Source organism: Solanum pennellii, chromosome 11 (genome assembly GCF_001406875.1).
Source record: "Solanum pennellii chromosome 11, SPENNV200".
In the NCBI taxonomy this organism is placed as follows: Eukaryota; Viridiplantae; Streptophyta; class Magnoliopsida; order Solanales; family Solanaceae; genus Solanum; species Solanum pennellii.
This window is the reverse complement of record NC_028647.1, coordinates 1,723,409-1,737,965: the sequence shown is the minus strand read 5'-3', so window position 1 is coordinate 1,737,965 and position 14,557 is coordinate 1,723,409. Positions and strand designations below refer to the sequence as shown.

The window sequence follows — 14,557 nt, the reverse complement described above, 5'->3', positions numbered from 1 at the left end:
ACTCCAACTTACAAAATATCAATCAGATAACTTTCAAGCTTCATGTCAGATAAACCTAAAACGTGCACGAAACACTATAGAAACATGTTAAAGTGTTTAGTTATTAGTTGAGTTCAAAATAATATATCTAGGACATGTACTCTTGATGTTGATATATTTACTTGCTAGTTGAGGTGAAAATCAACATATTTAAATATAATTCATATTTATAAATAAAATCATATTTGATGTTTGGAATACGGAGATTTTGATTAAATTTAAATCGTACATCAGAAGATTTATTCAGGAATGACATTTTCGACATAATTTTATCTATATTTAAAGTTCAAATTTGAGATTTCTGATTAAAAATAAAACAATTTCATCGTATTAATATACCTTGTTTAATAATATAATTTATTTTGATTCATATATTTAACACTCCTCTTTGTGTGCTTACAAGAAATTCCATATTTTTAACATAATGAACCAAATAAATCATAAGTATCAAATAATTCATGAAGTTCACTTTGTGCCAGAAATCAGAGCAAACGAGAAAATGAAATCTCTTGCCATCTTACAAATTGAATAGAAGAAAATAATCTTTTTAAATTTCCGTAAAAACGAAATTTTTTTTATGAAAAGACCATAAAACTTGAAAAAAAGAAGAAATTATAAGTGCCCTACAAAATCATTTCTCCCCAATCCCTAGGGGGCATTAATGTGTTGGTGATGGTCAACCAGAGTAGGCCCAAGTATGGATATTAGTTGACATCTCAATAGTAACTAACTCCTGCTAGCAATCTGGTTAGGATCGATAATATGAATCCTCTTACGATCTTCGTAGTTAAGACTATCTCTATGTGGCTAGTCAATCGACTATAACCCTCCTCCTTTATTCGGGCTTGGGACCGAGTTTGCTAGCAACATATTGAAGTCATAAGGAGTTAACCTTATTGAGTGTTTACCTCTCACATAATGCGGTTTCACCACTATCGATTCATTGTAGTCTGATAATGAGTTATCCAAGAACATTTGGATAACTCGTTATCAGATAACTTGCTCCTCAAAACTCAGCGAAAACATGAGATCAGGGACATAACCTGAATCAAACAATTGGGCTGTCAATCCAGTCAAAACTTGCTGCAGATAACTTTCTTGAAGGGACATGATATTACATGCCGAGAATGTATACATTTTGTTCTGTAATTCAATCCAACTATGTCCAGTTTCCTTCTTTAATGCCTTCGCGTTTATCAGTTTCCTAATCTTAGCTGTTTCATCCCACATCTGTAACTCCGCGTAAATGTTAGATAATACAATGTAGGCTGAAGTATCATCAGGATCGATATCTAGAATCTTTTCAGCAGCATATTTCCCCAAGACAAAGTCTCTGTTAGCTTTGCAACCAGACAAGAGACAACGCCATACTACCTTATCCGGTTCCACTGAAAAGCTCTTTATGAAACGATAAGCTTCTTTTGTTTTTCCTTTGCGTGCGAAAAGACTGACTACACAAGCCAAGTGATCAGTCCTTGGAATGATTCCATGCACCTTAGTCATGCTAGTGAAATGGTGAAGTCCTTCGTCTAAAAGTCCAACGTGTCCACAGGCAGATAATACTCCAAGAAATGTAATGTCGTTAGGTTTAACCCCACTGCTCTGCATCATACCATAAATTTCCAAAGCTTCTTTCCCAAACCCATGGTGGGCGTATCCTACAACCATGGTGTTCCAAGATACCAAGTTTTTCACGGGAAGGATGTCAAAAACTCTACGTGCATAACCAAGTCGTCCACATTTAGCATACATATCAATGAGGGCGCTGTCAACAACCACATTGGAATCCAATCTAGACTTCAGTACACGGCAATGGGTTTGCTTGCCCCATTCAATAGCTGGTAAATCTCCACAAATGCTCAAAATGCTAGAATATGTGTATAGACTCGGTTCAAAACCTTCAAGCAACATTTCCCTGAGAAATCTCAAAGCTTCTTCATACCGACTTGAGCTCACACATCCAGCTATTAACGTATTCCAGCTAACAACATCATGTTCTTTCATTTCTTGAAAGAGCTTTAATGATTCCTCAAACAAGTCACTTTTGGAGTAAAAGTCCAACAAAGCATTGCATACAAAACTAAACGAGTTGAATCCCATTTTTACAGTCCGGCAATGAATCTGTTTTCCAACTCTAACTTCTTTTACATCAGCAAAAGCTCCAATAACAGATGAAAATGTTCTCTCGCTTGGTTTCAACCCCGAGGAAAGCAACTTACAGAAAAGTTCAATAGCCTCTCTTCCACTCCCTAACTGCACACAACCTCCAATAATCGCAGTCCAAGCATGCAACTCCGGTCCATCTGCCTCATCAAAAGCTTGACGTGCCAATTCTAATCGACCACATTTAGCGTAAAAATTAATCAAACCAGTGACCACAAACTGATCCATCCCCAAACTCAATTTAACAATCAAACCATGAATTTGCATCCCAAGTTGCAAACTTTTTACCACAGCACAAGCACCCAAAACACTCCCACAGAAAAACTCATTCACAATCACCCCTCCCCTCAACGACAACACGAACATGTTCAACCCTTCTCCATACTCACCACAATGAAAATAACAAGAAATCAAAGAAGCCCAAGTAACAGAATTAGGTTCCAAAATTCCATAAAAAACAATCCTAGCTGATTTCAACAACCCACATTTCCCATAAAAATTAACCAAACAATTACTCACAAAACTATTTAAACTCTCCTCTGTTCTCAACATCCTTCCATGTAACTCCTTCCCTGTTCTTTCAGCTCCTAAACTACTACAAGCTGATAAAGCAGCTACATACGTATAACCATTTGGCCCAAACCCATCTTCAAGATTCATTGATCTAAAGCACCCCAAAGCCTTTTCATACATACCCAATTGACTATAAGTGGAAATCAATGTTGTCCAAGAAATAATATTTCGTTCAGGCATTCTGTCGAACAGTTGTTGTGCATCATCAAATTGATTGAGTTTTAAGTACATTGTAAGCAAGTGATTGTTTGTAAAAATGTCAGCTTTTAGGGACCCAAGTTTGAGCAGCTGAGCATGGAGTGATTTGCCATTAAAGAGGGATTTTGAGCTTGTACATCCACGAAGGAGTTGAATGAAGGACATGAAAGAACAGAGTAATAGTAATTAAAGTGAAATTAAAAATAAGATTTTGATAAATAAATTTTTAGGCTAAGATAATTTCTTCAAATTTGAGAGTATATGATATTTATGATTTTTTTTTTTAAGTATAATATTTTATTTTTTTTACTAGAGATGTTTGTTTTTATTAAAGAAGGTGTTACTTGAATAATAGGGTATAATTGTAATTAGTAAACAAGTTAGTTAGGAATTAGTTAAAATTGTTATTATATTTTCTTATATGTATGTATATATATATAGATAGGCAGGTATAGGAAGAGGGGGTTTCTGTTTTTACACAATACAATTGTAACCTTCAAACTGGGAAGTTTCCAGATTACTTTGAATATACTTCTTCTTCTTCTTCATGCTCTCAATCTCCATCAATTCACATGGTATCAGAGCTTGTGCAGTAAATTCAATCAAAGCTTGGTCAAATTAATTCTGGAAGATTGAAGCAGCAGCAATGGCAGTCGTTGACAATGAACTCCCAGAAAAATTGAGTCATAATCATCCATTGTTCTTGAATAACATTGATAACTCAGGTGTTATGTTGGTTTCGATCCAGCTATCTGGATCAGAGAACTTCTCAGTATGGAGCAGAGCTATGAAAATAGCTATTCTAGGAAGAAACAAGCTAGGATTCATCGATGGATCTTGCAAGAAGGAAGCATATGGAGAAAACTTAAAGAATCTGTGGGAACGATGCAATGCCATTGTTCTATCATGGATTATGAATTGTGTATCAAAAGAGCTGCTTAGTGGAATTGTTTACTCAACAAATGCAGCAGAAGTATGGAAGGAACTGTGTGAAAGATATGATAAAGTGGATGGGAGTCGAATCTATCAGTTACACAAAGAAATTGCTACAATCAGTCAAGGTATGGGCACTATATCTGTATATTTTTCTAGATTGAGGGAGCTGTGGGTAGAGTATGATAGCTTGGTTCCCATGTCTAGTTGTGAGTGTCCTGGTTCTAGAAATTTCATTACGTTTATGCACAATCAAAAGTTGTTGCAATTTCTTATGGGACTAAATGAGTCGTATGATCAAGCTAGAGGCCAGATCTTGATGATGATACCCCTTCCTTCACTGAATAAGGCTTACTCAATGTTGATTGAAAGAGAAAGCCAACGTAAAATCACCCAAACCACTAGTAGTGAGCAAGTGGAATTGCATGCAATGTTTACTGCCAGAAACTCATCTCTACCTAAAGAAAGGCCTAGCTATGATCCAAATGTGTATTGTGATTATTGTAATAGAACAGGACATACTCGAGCTGTTTGTTTTCAACTTCATGGATATCCTCCTGGTCTTGAAAGAAGGAAGAAAGGATCAATGTATGGAAGGGGAAGAAATCAGAATGATAAAAGGCAGTTTCATACAGCTCATAATGCTGTTAGTAATGATCAAGAACAAAAATACACTGAAGAGTATAGTTCTAATAGAGAGGAAAGATCAAACAACAACTCTTATAGTCAAGATCACAATGGAAAGGTAGCTAGTAGTGATTATAGTAGAGGAATGAGTGTTATCCAAGATCAGTACAGTCAGATACTTCAAATGCTTGGACATACAAATTCTAAAGGAGGAGCAGAAGGATCAAGTTCACAGTCTAACAATGCTGGAAATGCTAATCTAGTTCAGGATTATTCATCCTCAACAGGTAATGACATTGCACTTACAGTAGGGAATAAACAACAGGGGTGGATTATTGATTCAGGGGCTACTAATCATATGACATCCTTACCTACTATACTTGATTATCAACAACAAGTATTGTCAGATAGACCTAGAAGAGTATATTTGCCAAATGGAGACAATGTCAAAGTTACTCACACAGGATCTTGCCATTTGACTTCACAAGATACTATAGAAAATGTGCTATTAATTCCTGATTTCAAGTTTAATCTGCTGTCAGTCTCAAAGCTTACAAAGGATCTAAATTGTGTTGTTTCCTTCTTTCCTGACTTTGTCATATTTCAGGACCTCTACAGTGGGCAGGTGAGGGGGATTGGTAGAGAAAATGCAGGTCTCTATCATCTACCTATTCACAAAGTAAGTAGAGGCAAAGCAGAAAGTCAGTCTTTCACAGCAGAAGAGGATAAAGAAACTCAAACTTTCCCATCCATATCAGATTCAAAAGTTCTACTATGGCACCAAAGATTAGGCCACACCTCACCTAGTGTCTTAACACAAGTTCTCAAGTTCTCAGTTACTCAATGTTCCAAGGAAATAAATACTTGCACAATCTGTCCACTAGCAAAACAACATAGACTACCTTTTGTTCATAGTAGTTCTATGTCTACTCAAGTTTTTCAACTGCTACATATTGATGTATGGGGGCCATTCAATACTGCTACATATGATGGTAATAGATTCTTTGTAACAATTGTTGATGATTGTACAAGAATGCTGTGGTTATTTCTAATCAAGTTGAAAAGTGATGTTTGTGTTGTGCTACAAAACTTCTTTTGTTTAGTTCAAACTCAGTTTCATTCCAAAGTTCAGGTAATCAGAACTGATAATGGTTCAGAGTTTGTGAATGCTGAATGCAACAAGTTGTTTACCAGTCTAGGGATTATACATCAAAGAACTTGTATTCATACACCTCAACAGAATGGCATAGCTGAGAGAAAACACAAACACATCTTGGAGGTAGCTAGAGCAATAAAGTTCCAAGGGCATATTCCAATAAAATTTTGGGGACACTGTGTCTTAAGTGCTGCATACATTATAAATAGACTACCTACACCAGTGTTACATGGTAAATCACCTTATGAAAAGTTTCATAAGCAACAACCTTCACTTCAACATTTGAGAGTATTAGGTTGCTTGTGTTTTGCCAAGAATATGTATATTCAGGATAAGTTCCAACCAAGAAGTGTAGTTGCTGTTCATATGGGTTATAGTGAAAATACTAAAGGGTATATACTATATGATCTGAAGAACAAGTATTTTTTTCTTAGCAGAGATGTGTTGTTCAGAGAATCTACATTTCCTTTTGCAATCCCATCTTCTACAGCATGGCAATTATTTCCTACCACATTCTCAGCAGATGTGGTTACTGATTCTAGAAAGGCAACTACAACTGAGGATGGACCTGATATGTCTACAGTAGATGTGTCCACTACTGAACAAAGAAGGTCTACAAGGAATAGTAAAGCTCCTCTATGGATGAAAGACTATGTAGCTACTGCAAAACTTAAGTCTAGAGACAAGCCAGCCTACTCTATTGATAAATATGTTGCTTATGATCACTTACCTACATCATACCAAACATTTCTGTCTAAGTTTGGGAATAATGTTGAGCCATCAACATTTGAAGAAGCATGTTCTGATCAGAGGTGGGTAGAAGCTATGACTTCTGAAATTGCAGCCTTGGATGCTAACAACACCTGGACTATTGTTTCATTGCCTCCAGGAAAGAAGGCTATTGGGTGCAAATGGGTGTTCAAGATCAAGTATTTAGCCTCAGGTGAAGTGGATAAGTTTAAAGCTCGATTAGTTGCCAAAGGATTCAATCAAAGAGAAGGTATTGATTATCAAGAAACCTTCTCTCCAGTAGTAAAAATGGTCACTATCAGAAGTGTATTAGCACTTGCAGCTACTGAGAAATGGCATGTTCATCAAATGGATGTTTCAAATGCATTTCTTCAGGGTGATCTGCTAGAAGAAGTGTATATGACACTACCTCAAGGTTTTCAAACTCCTAAAGGCTTTAATGTGCAGGGGGAGAAACCAGTGTGTAAGCTCATTAAATCTTTGTATGGTTTGAAACAAGCACCTAGACAGTGGAATGTAAAACTCACAGAGGCACTGATTAATCTTGGTTTTGTTCAAAGTCATCTAGACTACTCATTGTTTACAAAAAGGACTGGTGCATCTTTGGTGGTAATTCTGGTATATGTAGATGACATGATGATTACTGGTAATGATCTGAGATTAATAAAGGATACAAAGAGAATACTACTGAACACTTTCAAGATGAAGGATTTGGGAGATCTAAGATACTTTCTTGGAATTGAGTTTGCCAGGTCACAAGAAGGTATTGTAATGCATCAAAGGAAGTATACTTTAGAAATCATTTCTGAAGTAGGATTAGGTGCTGCTAAACCAGTTAGTACACCACTAGATCCATATGTTAAACTAACTACTAAAGAGTATGATGATGTGAATGGAGAGAATAAAGAAGACAAGTTACTGGAAGATGCAACAATGTACAGAAGATTAGTTGGCAAGTTATTATATCTGAATGTTACAAGACCAGATATTGCTTTTGCTACACAAACACTTAGTCAATTTCTTCATCAGCCAAAACAATCCCATTTAAATGCTGCACTCAAAGTTGTAAGATACATTAAAAACCAAGCAGGACAAGGAGTATTACTGTCCAGTAAAAGCTCCAAACAGTTAAAGGTGTACTGTGATGCAGACTGGGGAGCTTGTTTACACACTAGAAGATCAGTTTCAGGATTTATGGTGAAGATGGGAGAATCTTTGATCTCTTGGAAGTCAAAGAAACAGGCCACAGTCTCCAGAAGCTCAGCTGAAGCTGAGTATAGAAGTATGGCCAGTGCTATAGCTGAGATTACATGGATAGTTAAGTTGTTCAAAGAGTTGGGAGCTAAGATTCAAACTCCAGTCAGTGTTTACAGTGATAGTAAATCAGCAATACAAATTGCTGCTAATCCAGTGCTACATGAAAGAACAAAACACATTGAGTTGGATTGTCATTTCATACGTGAGAAGATTCAGCAAGGTTTAGTTGAAACAAAGTATCTACATACAAAGGATCAAGAAGCTGATATGCTAACTAAAGGATTAGGAAAATCTCAACATGAATACTTGTTATCCAAGTTTGGAGTAATGAACTTGTTCATGCCTTCAAACTTGAGGGGGAGTATTAAAGAAGGTGTTACTTGAATAATAGGGTATAATTGTAATTAGTAAACAAGTTAGTTAGNTTTCAACATGAATACTTGTTATCCAAGTTTGGAGTAATGAACTTGTTCATGCCTTCAAACTTGAGGGGGAGTATTAAAGAAGGTGTTACTTGAATAATAGGGTATAATTGTAATTAGTAAACAAGTTAATTAGGAATTAGTTAAAATTGTTATTATATTTTCTTATATGTATGTATATATATATAGATAGGCAGGTATAGGAAGAGGGGGTTTCTGTTTTTACACAATACAATTGTAACCTTCAAACTGGGAAGTTTCCAGATTACTTTGAATATACTTCTTCTTCTTCTTCATGCTCTCAATCTCCATCAATTCACAGAAGCGGGGTGTGTTGAAACCAAAAATTAATGTTATGTGGGACAGGGCGGGTTATAATTTTATCAGATATACTGATTTGCCCAACAACCGTTCCTTCCCACCCCACAACATTGACATCCTTATATGATACAGAAAATTTTATGGAGTGAATTAAAAAGTATTGTAATATTAAATAAGATAGAATAACGTGATAATACATGGTTACAATGTTCAAAACATAATCAATGGGGGCAACTTGTGGTCATATTTCATTTGATCACTTCAAAAAGTGTGTCACTCATTTTTCACAAATCATGAATCACCGTATGAAAGCAATAAAAAAGGATTAAAATGATATAAATAAATAAAATTCATGAGACAACTAATAAGATCGTTACTGGGTGTGATTGGAATCTGCTAAATTTCCCTGCGGAAAGCAACACCTTCAAGACCAAATTCTCCATTTTATCCTAGGCATAAAGTATGATGTTAACTAAATTATAACAAATAATTAACTGTTAAAATACTATGAACAACAAATGCATATATTGCTTATATGAATAGTAGACAACATAAACTTTAAGTTAGAAGACATAAACTTTCTGAAATTTAATAAAAGATTTATCTTTTGAAGCTGTAAATGTCTAAAGTTTCAATCCTGAAATACAATAAACAGGAAAGGAAAAAATAGCAATCAAACAATAATATTTGTATTTGAATTAATGCGAAGGTTACATTCTTTATAAAATATCTCAAAAAGATATGAAATCCCCTGATTCTTCTCTTCACAGATGTTCTTGATTTGGCGGAATGCTTGCGGGTCAACACTTGGAACGAAGACTTCTTTGTATGCGGAAGATGTGCAAACCACCACTGAAGAGCAATTATGTATTCATGTTGTATGTATATGTGTGTATGCCCATTTGGTCAGAACAAAAGTTCTTTATATAGCTTGAGTTAGGGCTTTAAGGGTATTTTATTCCGAGCAATTTTGACCCATGGTCCTTAAGAATATGAGTTGGGCAATCTCGTCAACTTAATGTACTTGGTGCAAATGTAATTTGGATTTGATTTAAATCATATAATTTTGACTTAAATATTAAATCCAACTTTATTAACTAGTAAATTAACTTGATCAACGTATCATGAATTTAAGATTTAATCCAAATTTAGTATGGATTTATCAATAAACTTCATTGTCTACAAATGCCCACTGCTTCGAGGATTGTTGGGGTGCTCGATTTGTTGAACTTGTAAAGACAAGCCTTGAAGCATTTGTGAAGCAAATATTTTTTTTCCTAGTTGATCTTTAATGAAACATTTGAAGCTTCATGAGAAATGACTATGCCGATATGTTAAGGACAACATTTACTAGAGTCTTCATGACAACATTCTCTAATTCGTAAGAGATCATTAGACTTATCGCATGACACTTCTTCATACTTCGGTAATTTTATTTGGATCATCAACTATAAAATGACCGTCAATTCGATGAGCAAGGATTGTGTCTACCATCTTGATTTGGTGATACAGAGCTTTGATTTCCACAAAAATTTTAGGCGTTGCTTTTTGGGTTGAATGCCCTGCCAATGATTATTTTATTCAACTTTGTTTAATCACTTGAATAAAATGTAAGAAATTCAAATTCTCATTAAGCGAGTCTATTGTCCCTCGGGGCATTTTTTTTACTCCCCGTGTAGTTTCCGAGAAAATCTTACCATATTTTTGTTTCTATGTTATCTCCATAACTTAAATTATTTGAAAAGAATTTCACAGTTTGAATCTTATGAAAACTTGTCACAATTTGGTTTCTAAGGAATTTCCATAATTTGATTTCCATGAAAAAATTCCATAATTTAATTCCTAAGTAAATTTATCATAATATTAATAATTTGTAGGAAATATACTTTCCATCATTATAATTTTCCATAATTTGTAGGAATACAATTTATGTATTTTTTATTTCTATAAATACACATGCTCTTACAATTACTGATTGCCCATTTGAGGCATAAAAACCTCAATTTTTGTTACTTTTTTTTCACCATGGCACGCATGCGGTAGAAAGTTCATAACTTGTTGTAAAAACATTGAAATCATGATTTGTTTGATGTTTCAGAAACTAGGCTCAGAGGGCTACCACATATCTTAAATTCAAAACGAAAACCCTTTAGAATCTGGTAATTTATTTTTTAAGTTTGCTAAGATATGTCTTTTGTTCATAGCTCTATCTATGCAATCCCACCAAAACGTCTCTATCTTGGTGTAGGAGATTCTGAATGACGAGCGACTTATTTCTATAGAAACTAGACATAAAAGTCTACAACATATCAAAAAAAATCAAGGTAAAATTTTTCATAGACTGACTAGAACTAATGTTTTGAAGTTAGTCTTCAATTCTATCATTATTGTTTTGCAGATTGTGGAGTCTCACCAAAACGTTTGTATCTTGGTGTAGGAGAGCTCAACTGGAGAGTGACTTGATATAGAAAATAGACTCTTGAGTCTAAAATATTCCAAAAATCAAAGTCAAATTTCTTGTGAATTCATCAAAATTGATATTTTTTTTGAAGTTAGCGATCCAATTGACTTGGGCCAACATCCATGAGTTCACTTCTCTACATCTTCACCGAAGAGCCACCTACTGATTTTCTTATTTACTGAGACTTTTTTTGTCATCATGCCTATTTGAAGCCTCGTACAATTGGCACCAAGAGACGCATCTTTCATCATGACGAGCAATAGAGCATATGCCATAATTTTCACCATGCCGATTTGAGCTTCGTGCAATTAGCACGGTCTACACATCATTCATTATGAAAAGTTTGAGAGTATATGCAATAATTTTCACCATGTCGATTTGAATCTTCATTCAATTGGCACCGTGAGACACATTATTCATCATGACAAGAACGAGAGTATATGCCATAATTTTCACCATGCTGATTTGAAGCTTCGTACAATTGGAACCGTGAGACACATCACTTTCTTTTCTTTTTTTTGCACACCTCGTTTTGAATTTTGAATTTGATTGATTCTTTCTATGAGCCACCTTCCTTATTTAATAAAAGACTCCATAAGCTAGCGTTTATATAAGGATAGCGACAAAACGTTCACTTTTCTGCTTTGCACACACAAGGAAGAAAATTCATAACGTAGAGTAGGAGTGCCGAAATAATGACATTCTTTTTTTGTTTGAAAGATAACGTCGATAATTTCAATCTATATAAAAATAAACTCCATAGGATGTACGTATTAATACAGATTTTTCTCCAAGTCACCTTAAAATTTGCATGGTTAAATTTTTCGCTTTCTTTAGCTTTACGCACATGTGGAAAAAATTTCATAATATGGAGTAGGAGCATCGAAACGATGATATTCCTTTTTTGTTGGAAATGTAACTTCGATATCTTCAATCTATATTAAAATCATGTCCATGGGATTTACGGATTAGTACTTATTTGTATTCGAAGTTCGCTCAAAATCTGCTTGCTTGAATTTTATGCTTTGCGCACATGTGGAAGAAAAATCATAATGTGGAGTAGGAACATAGGATAGTGAACTTCTTTTTTTGTTTGAAAGATAACTTCGAGATCTTCAATCTGTATAAAAATCACATCCATGGGATTTACGGATTAGTACAGATTTGCAGGAATCTCAAAATGACGTGATTCTTGTTTCTTTGGCAACATAACTCATAGACGTATATCATATGTAAAAATCACGTCCAAAATTCTTCCATAGTAGTACAAATATATTTTCAAAGTTATCTTCAATTCTGTCTCACTCAACTCTTCAGCTTTGAGCAACTTGGAGAGAAAATCAATAACTCGGCGTAGACGCCTTGAAATGATGTGATTCTCGTTCCATTGGAAACATAACTCATAGGTGTAGAACACATGTAAAAATTATGGACAAAAGATTTCCAGACTAGCGCAGTAGCTGTTTAAAGTCAGCTCAAATTCCTCTTTGAGCAACTTCGGGAGAAAATCAATAACTGGACATAGGAGTTTCTATTACGAGCTTCTTTTTTTTGTTGCATAGAGGACCTCAATAATCTTCTAATTCGTTAATTTGTGACACGTTTGAACTCATGTGCTAGCTACATGATTTAAAGAGCTAGTGTGATGATAACGCAATGCCACCTATTTTATTTTATTGTTTTATTCATTTGTCTGAACTTAGAGTGATTACTCTAAGTACCTACGTACTCGGTGAAGAGGATCAAGTCATATTATAGTTCAAGAAAGAAATATTATTATTATTATTATTATTATTATTATTTTGTGTCCTAACTTTTTCCTAGGCCGCCTCTTTGGATATTTTCAACCTAGCGAACATTTGTTTATGGAAGACGTACACAGTTTATACTCTGCGGGCCACGAGTATGACGTCACTTCAAGTATAGTACTTTTTCAAGAATTTTCCATTGATGGGACCAATCCGCAAGCCTTCTGCATCCACAAGTTTGTAAGCTCTGAAAAATTGATAAACTTCATGGATGACGTATGGTCTATCCCATATTGAGGTGAACTTGCTTTTCGATTTATGAGATATGATAATTGGCCTTCTAAATGCAAGGACTTGATCACCAACTTGGAAGGACCATAGGTGAATCTTTTTATTGTAAGCACGAGAAAGACGAGCTTAATAGTATTCCAGATTTTGTTGAGCTTCCAACCTTTTCTCATCGAGAGGTTCTAACTCTTAAAGGTGCAGACAAGCATTTTCTTCTTCAGCAAGCACCACTTGAATGGAAATCCTAAATGACGGAATTTGTCATTCAAGTGGAAGGAATGCTTCAGTTCCAAAAACAATAGAATAAGGAGTTGCTTGAGTCAGCTGCGTTCGGTATGCTAAAAGAGCTTCTTTCATTCTATTATGCCAATCTCTTTTAGATTTGGAGACGACCCTATTTAACAATTTGCACAGGGTCTTGTGAAATGCTTCAGCTAGTCCATTTGCAGTAGCATAATACATTGACGAATTACACTGTTTGAAGCCAAAAAGGTCGCATATCTTATCCATTAATTTATTAGCGAATGGTTTTTCATTTCTAGTTAGTATATAATTAGGAATACCAAAAAAATAGATGATATTCACCTTAATGAACTTTGCAATATTTTCCTTCTTTAATTCTTTGAGGCTACAATCTCAGCCCGTTTTGAGAAGTAATCTGACACAGCAAGGATGTACAAGTGGCCACAAAAGATTTCAGTAGTGTTCCAACTACGTCTTGCTCCCAAACCTCAAATGGCCAAGATTCAATAGTCAGATGTAATACATCAGGAGGTTGGTGCATAAAGTTTGCATGAAATTGGCATGATTGACATCTTTGAGCATAATCCAAGCAATCTTTTACCACTGTTGGCCAATAATACCCCATTCTTTTATATGAAAATGCAAATTTGGCCCAAATTTATACGATCCTCCATAATGTACCTTTTTGCATAGCTTGATTTGCTTCTTCTTCTCTCAAACAACGCATGAGAATCCCCTCAAATGATCTTCGATATAGAGTATCTTTATAGTAATGAAACTGAGGATCATGACGATGGATTTCAGTCTTTCTCTTTGGATCTTCTGGAAGTATATGTAGCACAATTTAGCAATCAAGGAATATCTCCATTGGACTATATTATCTTGTTAAACAACTACAAGACTCGTGTTACTATCCATTTTTGGCATATAGTTATTTGGGCATGGCCAAGCAGAGTCAATGTTGAAGTCAAAGCAGCTAAGGCATCAACTTTCTTATTCTCCTTTCTTGGAACATGTTGAAGAGTTACATCTCCAAGCCATCTAATCAATTTTTATGCACAGTCATTATAGAGGCGCAATAATAACTTTTCACTTCATAACTACCCAACAATTTTTATTGATCACTAAATCAGAGTCTCCAAAAAACATGTAATGGCAATTGTTTCAAATCAACCGCAATTTCAAGCCTGAGTGTTAAGGCTTGATATTGTGCAACATTATTAGAGTAACATTGTGTTTAGGTGGAATAATATGGCAAGACCTCCTCTTGATAAGTGACAAATATCACTACAGCACCGACTTCTTCATGATGTGAGGCCCCATCAAAATACATCTTCCAAGGAGGTTGAACTTCAACAACCATTGCATCTTCATCACG

The 14,557-nt window shown here is 35.1% G+C and overlaps 1 protein-coding gene across 1 annotated transcript; it reads right to left on the bottom strand.

The window, feature by feature from the left end:
* Nucleotides 1–535: 535 nt before the first annotated feature.
* Nucleotides 536–3,239, bottom strand: LOC107003488 (pentatricopeptide repeat-containing protein At3g53360, mitochondrial-like). Its single transcript, XM_015201831.2, has one exon. The coding sequence runs from the start codon at nt 3,136–3,138 to the stop codon at nt 1,030–1,032; it is 2,109 nt and encodes a 702-aa protein (XP_015057317.1). The 5' UTR covers nt 3,139–3,239; the 3' UTR covers nt 536–1,029.
* Between the last annotated feature and the right edge of the window lie 11,318 nt (nt 3,240–14,557).

Excerpts from the sequence above, each read along its gene's own strand:
- LOC107003488 (XM_015201831.2), bottom strand. The coding sequence starts at position 3,138 with ATGTCCTTCATTCAACTCCTTCGTGGATGTACAAGCTCAAAATCCCTC.